Here is a 9,374-nt window from a genome sequence, read left to right as displayed (position 1 = left end):
AGAGCCTTGCATCATGTCTTTGGATAAAATTAATTATCACTGCATCACGCCACATGTTTTGTATCTATGATTTGAAAAAAAAAAACAAACCAAAACAACCAACTATCGTCCTGCTCACTGATATCATCTGTGCCGTATTGTATACTGGTCTATCATAGAGTGTATAATAGTAGTGGTTAAAAAAACCCATCTTTCCTCCAAGCCAAGTTCTTTGTTCGCTCTCTCATACTGAATTGTTTGCTAATCTACCATGTCCCCTACCTTTTGATAAATGGAAAGCCTGGAGATGAATATACCCATTTACCTATATGGAAGGAAAATCACAGAACCACCAGTTTTAGATGCTATTCACAAATGATAGAATCCCATACGAGCTGAGACGCCGCCTCGGTAATCAAAGGTCTCCCCCAGGTCTTAGTGGGCAACCAAGCTGGCCTGGTGGATGGTTATTGGAAGAAAAAGAAAATCAGAAAGCAGAGAAAATGGAAAAACAAGAATATACCTGTCAGACTGTCACCAGAGAGTAATTGAGAAATGGGGAAAAAAGAGAGACAAAAGACAACTTTTTTACTGATGTCCCTAATGGAAATTTGGCTAGCAATGACTTGCGTAGCACAAAGCCGTCTTGAATTTTTCTGGTGTGTAAAAACTTTTTCAGTGGGTGGTTGCCGGGTGATCTGGTGTGGTTTGCTCCTTCTTTCCTATAGAACATCTATCGTCCTTATCTCCCCTCCTCCTTTTTTGTGTTTGTTACTCCCTTGTAACACCTCCAATCTTCAGCACTTATATTATGACCTTATTGTGTTGCAAGTGCCGTAAAACTCTTACTAAAACTAAGACTAAACCAGACAGTTGGGGAGAAATTGAAAGAAAGAGACAAAAAAAACCCCAACCCAACTTAACTGATGTGCGTATGGAAATTTGGTTAATAATGATGTGCGCAGTACAAAGCCGTCTTGAATTTTTCTGGTATGTAAAAACTTTTGTTTGTGTTTTGTTTCCAGAGCAAAGCCGGAGAGATGACATGGAGTCGCTGGGATATGTGTTCATGTACTTTTTGCGTGGTAGTTTACCGTGGCAAGGCCTCAAGGCAGCAACAAAACGGCAGAAATATGAACGCATCAGTGAGAAGAAAATGTCTACTCCCATAGAAGAATTATGTAAAACATTTCCATGTAAGTATCCTACCCGGTATGTGTACGACTTGTTTGTCTTGCTAATGCTGTAAAAATCTTACTCAATTTAAAATATAGCTCTGTGTTTTTATTAGGAAATTCCTTTCTTTCACTAATGTAAATGTTTTGCATGCTATTTCTGTCTAGATCTGTTAATAGAAAAGAGGTTTTGTTACAAAGCAATTTAAAGCTTTAGTCTAGTTGTTGTTTTGCAGTTTTTTTGTATTGAATGAACATAAAAGATCATGCTTTTGTTTACCGTCATCTCAAGCGTCTTGTGTGTAATCCTCCGGGGAATAATTCGATATCTCTGTGTCTGTGTTATGTTGACATTCAAGGATGTAGAATTATTTTATGATCATTATAACAGAGGTTTTTGGTGACTTCAATGGTTACACCGAATTTTACACATAGATAGGGCTGCTACAGAAGAGGGGTCATATGCATGTATTATATTTTTGATGGTAGTCTGTCTTTTTCAGGGGGGGGCGTTGTTGGTTTGTTTTGATGGGTGTTCATTATAGTTTGAATAGGCTTAGGGTCAAACAATCTCTGCGGGCGGTTGGCGGGTGCTCTGGTGTGGTTTTCTTCTTCTTTCCTATCAAACATCTATTGTCTTTATCTCCCCTCCTCCTTTTTTGTGTTTGTTGCTCTCTTGTAACACCTCTAATCTTCGGCACTGATATGACCTTATTGTGTTGCATGTGCTGTAAAACTCTAGGTAATTAAAATTGATACTTAAAACAATTTTCTTTTTTTTCTTTGATCCACAGCTGAGTTTGCCACATACTTGAACTTCTGCCGATCACTGAGATTTGATGATAAACCAGATTATTCCTACCTACGACAGCTATTTAGAAACTTATTCCACCGGCAAGGCTTCACATATGACTATGTATTTGATTGGAACATGCTCAAATTTGTAAGTATTAGATGAAGACTGCTCTGTTTTTATTTGGTTATCACTCAGTTTTGTTCTTGAATAGGTCTGCTGTTTGAATTGTTGGTCCAGGATCTTGCTCCTTCTCACTTATGAAACATCTGTGGGGGCTCTTGTGCCCCTTAGGTGAGGATGTCTTTTTTTGGGTTTGTTACTCTCTTGGAACACCTCTAATCTTCGGCACTTATATGACCTTATTGTGTTGCAAGTGCCGTAGAACTTACTTATACTAAGCCCATGGAAGGCTGCTGAATTAGCGTTGAGTTATATCATAAAAAACACATTAAAATGGATGAGTGTGACACAAGAGTCTATGGTTCCCAGTGACCTTGATGAATAATGCATGTGGAGATGGTTGGTGGATAGAGCCAGTAATGAGCCTCAGTAATGAATGAAATTCCAGATTAACATTAAAGGGCGTTTACCTCTGTCACTCGGAATTATAACCATGTAATTATGTTGATTTCTGATGTAATAATCATAACGCTCTGTGTCTGTGTTGTCTTGTTATTCCAAGTTTGTGGGTGGTTGGCGGGTGCTCTGGTGTGGTTTTCTCCTTCTTTCCTATTAAACATCTATCTTCCTGATCTCTCCTCCCTTCTCTTTTATGTTTTTTACTCTCTTGTAACACCTCTTATCTTTGGCACTTATATGACCTTTTTGTGTTGCATGTGCCGTAAAATTCTTACTAAAACGATCTGTCCTTCATTTTTGCGTTTGTTACTTTTCTCTTGTACCACCTCTAATATTTGGCTATTTATATGACCTGTATGTGTTACTAGTGAAGTAAAACTCTTGTTATATTAGAACCTAACATTCTAAGTGGGTTGTTGGCGGGTACTCTCTTGTAACACCTCGAATCATCCGCGCGCTCTTATGACCGTACGCAGTTGCGAGCGCCGTAAAACCCTATACTACTAATAAAGTCTGCACTTATTTGACCTTATTGTGTTGCAAGTGAAGTAAAACTCTTATTATATTATAAGTGAACAAACATTCTAAGTGTAATTTTCTGCTGTCGCCATGCCAGGGCGGTCGAGGCGCAGAGGAGCTGGAGCGTGACCGCAAGATGCACAGCTCCACGGCCCGGGCCCTCCCCGGCACTGCCCTGCCTCGGCGCACTGACCAAATGGCCGTCCAGCAAGGGCCCAACTCCGGAGACTTCAACAGTGAGTACCCCGCCGTGTACCGGAGAAGCTAGCGTGTCGCTGTACCACTCTGTGTGTCTGTGTTTCGTTATCAGTTTGTCCCAGGCTTTGCCAACTGGCCCAAACCCCCCCCCCCCCAGGAAAAGATGTATAGAGGGGGTCAGAAAAATATGACACAAAAAGTATATAACCATGCCACAGGTGATACATCAAACAGAAGAAAGATGTTTCACTTCTCCCTTGGATGTCGTTAAGAAGCGGATGCCGGAAAATTAAAAAGAGCGTCTTGGATTTGGCTGTGGGGAGTTTGAGAGCCTTTGCACTACGCTACCCCAGCTCTGTCTGCACAGTACCTAGTTCTGCAGAAATTTGACGTCAAACATTTGGAGTTTCACTTCATGTCAAGCTTTTTCGAATGCAATTCTTTGAATATCTTCATAACTACTCCGAATAATCTGATGATTTTCGTAGAGCTTATAGAACATTTGGTTTTTGATTGATCTCATGTTCTAAGTAACTCAGAACGGCCCAAAGTGTCAGATAGAACTTTGTCATTCGGAGGTGGCGGCTAGACCAAACCAGTCCCACATGCTGTAATTTTGTTCATGGTTAACTAATCTGATGTTGTATCGGGTTGGGTGTCCCTGATTAGGGTTTGAAAAAGTTGGCAAGCCTGGTGTCGTAATAAGTTTTTCCTGCTGCTTAGATTGGTTTTTGGTGAGATTTACCGATATATCACTTTATCGATGTCTCACTTTTTTTCTCTGACTCCTTTGCTCTTTGAGTTCTTGTTTGTACGTGTGTGTGTTTTTCCTCTCTTTAATTACTTCACTCTTTTATTTTCGTTGCGACTTGATTTAGATGAAAAAAGTCGAAGACTGATTTCATGTGTGTTGCTGAGCACTGCCTTCGTTGCTGTTTTGTTCGAAGAGAGTACACTGTTTACTTTTTAAACTGAAACTTTTGCCAGTAAGAGGCTTGCCTTGACAGTTTGCGTGTGTCTCTGAACAGAACTCTGTTGTAATCTAAGGCGATTTCTGCACCTGTCAGTCTCTCTTGTTGCTCTTTGGGGTTTAGCCACAATAAATTGTGACAAAAAAGTCTTTAAAATGTTTTTTTTTGACGTCTTGAAATGAGGAAAGAAAAAAAAATTGGATGTATAGTGCTCAAGTGCCAGTATATTGTAATAGAGGAAATGAAGGGTTGTTGTCGGTTATGGGAAGTGGTAACAGAATGGTTATGAATGACTCACTCAATACTCACACCTAACTTACGGGGGTCCCCCTTTAAGAATAGTGCAGGGATTTAGCTGACAAACAGTTTTAAAAGTTTCGTAATCTCTGGACCAAGTTAATTTGTCCTTGTGAGTGTAAGTGGGGTGGGGTGTTATTTGTTTTGTTTTGGGGTAGCCGCTCTCCAAAAAACAGTCAAAATTGTTCAAGACGGCCACCCCTTTGTTGAGGAGAAAAGTGGGCGTCTTGGACACGTGGATGTCTTAGACAGGTGGCTGTTAGAACAGGTCAGACTGTAATACAGAATATATTAATATTAATTAGAAAATGCAATTTCAACAAACGGACGGAAAGTTTTCGTACATTTTTGGACTGAGTGAACTTGGTCTTCTTGAGAGAGAGAGAGAGGTCGAGTTAGTTTTGAGTTGTTTTTGGGTTAGTTAAGTTGCTTCCCCCCAATACCTGCCATCTGCACCAGTTTCTTTCTCCCCCCCCCCCTCCCCTCCCCTGGTCTTGTGCTGTGCATGCTGACTTTGTGACTTAGTACTCATGGGTTGGTAGATCTTTTTCTTGTGGCTTTTATTGCAGTTTTCTTTTCTTTTTTTCTTTTTAAATTTTTTAAAACTCTGACCCGCCATTTTGTTTCCTCTTTTGTCTCTCTCTCTCTCTCTGCAGAAAGGAATTAGTTGTGCCTAAGGAACGTTCATTCAGCATAACAGCATTGATGATTATAAATAGCTTTTGTATTGCGCATCATACCCCTGCTCATCAGCAAGCTTTTTTGTGCTTTACACTCTATAATATTATTACCCCAGCAGAAGGTTAAATTCCCTTAGCTTATTGTACAAACGCTTGAGTCGGCCTTACGCCTTTCTACCTCACCCAACTGTAAGCTATTTATGTATGCTCTCTCTTACGGTCCTGCTGCAACAAGTATAGCTAGTAGAATATATGGCATACATTAGATGTTGTAGCAAGATACTTAATTTTGGTTCTTTTTTCATACTGACAACTTGAACTTTAATCTTTAACAAATAATATTATGCAATACTCGCAGGACTATCTGGTCTCGTTTCTTTTTTTTTTTTCTTCCCATAATGGAAATCTCAGGGATATTGTACATAGCAAGTAACTACTGCGTTAATGAATTGTGCCTGTGTCTAGCTGTGACCAGCGATTCCCCCCCCCCCGACTCTTGTGCGGTCCCTGTAGTCTTTGCTTGGTGGCTTTTGTCCTGTTGGTTTGTTCCCCCGCTGGGTCCTCTTGAGCATTCTAGTGCCCGGTACCATGTGAACTTTTTTTCTTCTATTTATTGCATACTCTTTTTGCGGTGGCCTTTTGTTTCATTTTGTGTTTACTCGACACGTATTCTACCGAGGCGAACAACACCTTGTAGCATCGGCATTTATACTGTATCCCATACTCAAAATTGGCATTAGAACATAACTTTTTGTTTTGTTGCTTTTTTTTTTAACTGTATGGTCTTTTTTGTGGTGTTCTTGAAAATACTATTTTTTAAAAGAAGCATGGAAATAGTGGTAGATATGTCAGCCTATTATGTTCTGCTGTAGTCATTACTCTGCATTGTAAGAATGTTGTAATAGTGTATCCAATAATTGATAACAACATGTCAGAAGAAAATTTATCACTACCACAGGCTCTGGCTAGATTACAGTATAGCTTGAAATTGCCCCAGATTTCAGTAGTGTGAGAGATAGAAAAAAAAAGACCCACACATTTCACCCATGAACAATGAAAAAAGAGCCTCATATTTTACCTGTGAACAATGGAAAAAGACACACATGTTTCACCCGTTAAGAATGATTGAGTCTTTATCGGCCTCCCTGTTTCCCCTCTGTTCTCCGAGCGGTAATGGTGGAGGGTTGGTCATGTGATTGGCCGCTATGGCCCTGACTGTCCAGAAGAATCCCCCGTGTTGAGAAACTTTAACACTTTGACTCCTCGTTTCGCCCTCGCCGATCAGCGATTTTACCACCCAGTTTCTTTGGATTTCCCCCAAAATGCCTTTGCCTTTAATAGCAAGAGTTTTTACTATATATATGAGCCTTGTGATGGCAAAGTGTTAATGAATATTCCAGACTGCCCAGTGATCAGTGATGTAGTAAATGTTTCAGAATTTCTCCCCACTTTTATGTCGTTCCCGTCTGGAAAATACGTAAACCAACAATGAAAGGGGTATTAAATTCAACTCTTGTCTGTTTTTTAAAAGGGGGCGGGGGAGGAAAGTGAGCCTGGGTGTCGGATTGCGGGATTATAACTTTTGATATTGTTAAAAAAAAAAGATTTTCTCACAGCCCGACGAGGAATGTTTTCACCTGTGGCGATCGCATTAATGTTTTGGATTTTTAAAATAAAGCTCTTTTCCCCATCTGAGTGGTGTGGTGTCTTTTGTAACCTTTTGTATGGAACAGGCCGTTCTCATAGGATGTATCACCGAAGCAGGGGAAAAGGATGAATCTGAAAGGGAATAACAAACCCGATCCAATGTTGTAGCATGTAAATAGTTTTGTGGCATATGTTTACTTATCCTTTTTAATACGAGTGAAATGTTACTTGGACAGCATTGTGTAGTGGTTGGTTGGACTCGTGTTGTTGTCTTTGTGATGTGAATTTTTATGTAGATGAAATTTTAAAAAAGCAGAAATGTAAACTGACTTTTTATTTAGAAAAAAAAAATCAGAAATTGTAAACTTGACTTTTTATGTAGAAAATAAAAGCAGAATGTGTAACTGTTGTATTTTCACAATACTGCTTTTCTTTTCTTTTTCTTTTTCTTTTTTTTTTCAAGAATTGGAATTTTGTTAATACCCTTTTGTTTGATGAAAGAAATGCCATGTTGTTCTTGGAGGGTGTCCAGGGAAGCAAGAACTAAACCTAATTTGGGGTCAACAGCCGGAAATAATTACGATTTCTATTTGAAAATAATAAATCAAGGATTTTCCTTGTCTTGCAGTCAGGACACTAGAATTGCAATTAAAAGGTCATTGGTTTGTTTGCCTGTCTGATTAAACTTGAGAACGCAACTTGTCAGAAATGGAATATAGTTGAGGCATTTATTTATAATGGCAGACTTTGAATGCTCTCTAGAGGTTTATAGTGCCTTGCCTATGGATTTTAATAGGTCAATTTTGGTAATCCCAAAGAATATAAACATGTGATGTAGGGGCGTGACACATACATTATTTGTCGAGACCTCATGGCCTGTAAAACTGTCGTACACAGGGAGAGGTCTTTTTGGACCGGGCCTCGCTGCCAGTGCAGACTTTGCAACAGCTGTGGCTGGGAGGAAAAACATCATACTAAGGCTGTCAGAAACATTGGCCATTTTAGTCTCAAGTGTCAGATTGGAGGAAATAACAGTTTTTAGTGTAGATTTGTTGGAGGCTGGGGGTGCTTGTACTGCCTAAATATTTGTGCATTTCTCTACTCTTGAAACTACATACAGCCTTCCCTGGACCCCTCTGTCTCTCTATGATGGAATACACTTTTGAAGATTGCAGGACAATATTATCTTGTAGAAATTTTTCTCCTGAAGAATTCTCATACAAGTCTGTAACATAATATACATAACCGTCTTTGATGTTAATTTCAAAAGAGTTTGGTCAGCTGATATTATATTTTCCAGGAAAGCTGGTTTTTTTTTCTGTGCATTGAGTCATGATATCTACATGCGCATCTTTTTCCTTTGTTCTCTGACCATGCATGCAATTGTGTTGTAAGGATGTCAGTACTGGAGACATTTGGTCGCTTTTAAGGGCAAGCGGGCTAACCCAGATTTCAGGGGTTTCCAGAAATCTTGACTTACACCAAAAGTAGGCATTGCCCTACCGATACGAGTTTGCTTTCAATGGTGTGTATATTTGTTTGGTTATAGAGAAAACTCGCCTTCTCTTTTAAAAGAAACTGAACAAGGTGCAAAAACTTAACCTTCGATTTTCTCAAAACAGCTTTTTTCGGGATAGCCCCCTTGTGCTTAAAAGCGACCATATATTGTTGAAATTTTAAGTTTTTGAGCTGTGTTCAGGCTGTTTAGAGTCTGTCAAGAGCCTGTCAGAGCAAAATATTTCCAGGCCTGCCATCTGTGCAGAATTTCCCGGGACTTTCCTGTATTTGGCAATCAGGAATTTGAGAGCCTTATCTTATCACATATACCGCACCAAAGCCAGTCCCACTTGACACAATTTTGTTTGTTGTTACGCAATCTGGTGTTATTATAGTTACGTTGGGTGTCCCTGATTGAGTTTTGAAAAAGTTGGCAAGCCTTTTTTTCCTCAATTTTTCCATTTGTACTCAAAGATAATGGAGGAAAATGTCAACATAGAAAAGCACGTTACTTTTTTAAAATATATTATTTCAAATTCGTATTTCAATAATTTCATCTAAAGAAAATACTGTTTTTTTCTCAGGCATTAATACTAAGTCAAATAAATTTTTGGTGCACAAGATAAAATGATTAAAACTTTCACTGTGCTGTGACCCTTCAAGGCGACCCTCAGGGAAGGGAGGGAAGGGGAAGACCAGATGATGTGTTTTTGTTTCTGGTCACTGACATCCTTGTAACCTTTGACCTGGACACAGGAGCCTGTGTTTTTTACTTTGACTTTGACTACCTGACACCACTACTTGCACACTGTTACTGAACACCTCATGCCAGGTTTAGTTGCGGGTTCCCACCTTCCTATTGGAGTTCTAGGAATGACACCTGCTTGATGACAAATGCTATATTATTATTTATCTAGCCACTGTATTGTTTTCTCCAGACTACCAGCTGGCCTTTGCTATTGTTAACAATGTAGATAGTCATTTGTCATTTGTCAAACGAATGTGCCATAATTATGATGGAAGCAGGCATATTACC

General features: G+C 39.4%; 1 protein-coding gene across 4 annotated transcripts in view; it reads left to right on the top strand.

Annotated features, from left to right (window-relative positions):
- LOC101861207 (casein kinase I) overlaps positions 1-9,374 on the top strand; it is a 46,524-nt gene that overhangs the window by 13,737 nt on the left and 23,413 nt on the right. For all 4 annotated transcript variants that reach the window (XM_005098620.3, XM_005098619.3, XM_005098618.3 and 1 more), the window contains exons 6-8: positions 1,005-1,175; positions 1,949-2,097; positions 3,146-3,284. In XM_005098620.3, the coding sequence (XP_005098677.1) occupies positions 1,005-1,175; positions 1,949-2,097; positions 3,146-3,284 (459 nt within the window). The remainder of the gene's footprint in view (positions 1-1,004; positions 1,176-1,948; positions 2,098-3,145; positions 3,285-9,374) is intronic.

The sequence above is a fragment of the Aplysia californica genome, unplaced genomic scaffold, assembly GCF_000002075.1.
Source record: "Aplysia californica isolate F4 #8 unplaced genomic scaffold, AplCal3.0 scaffold00188, whole genome shotgun sequence".
Taxonomy (NCBI): domain Eukaryota; kingdom Metazoa; phylum Mollusca; class Gastropoda; order Aplysiida; family Aplysiidae; genus Aplysia; species Aplysia californica.
This window is presented reverse-complemented; position numbering and strand designations above follow the sequence as displayed.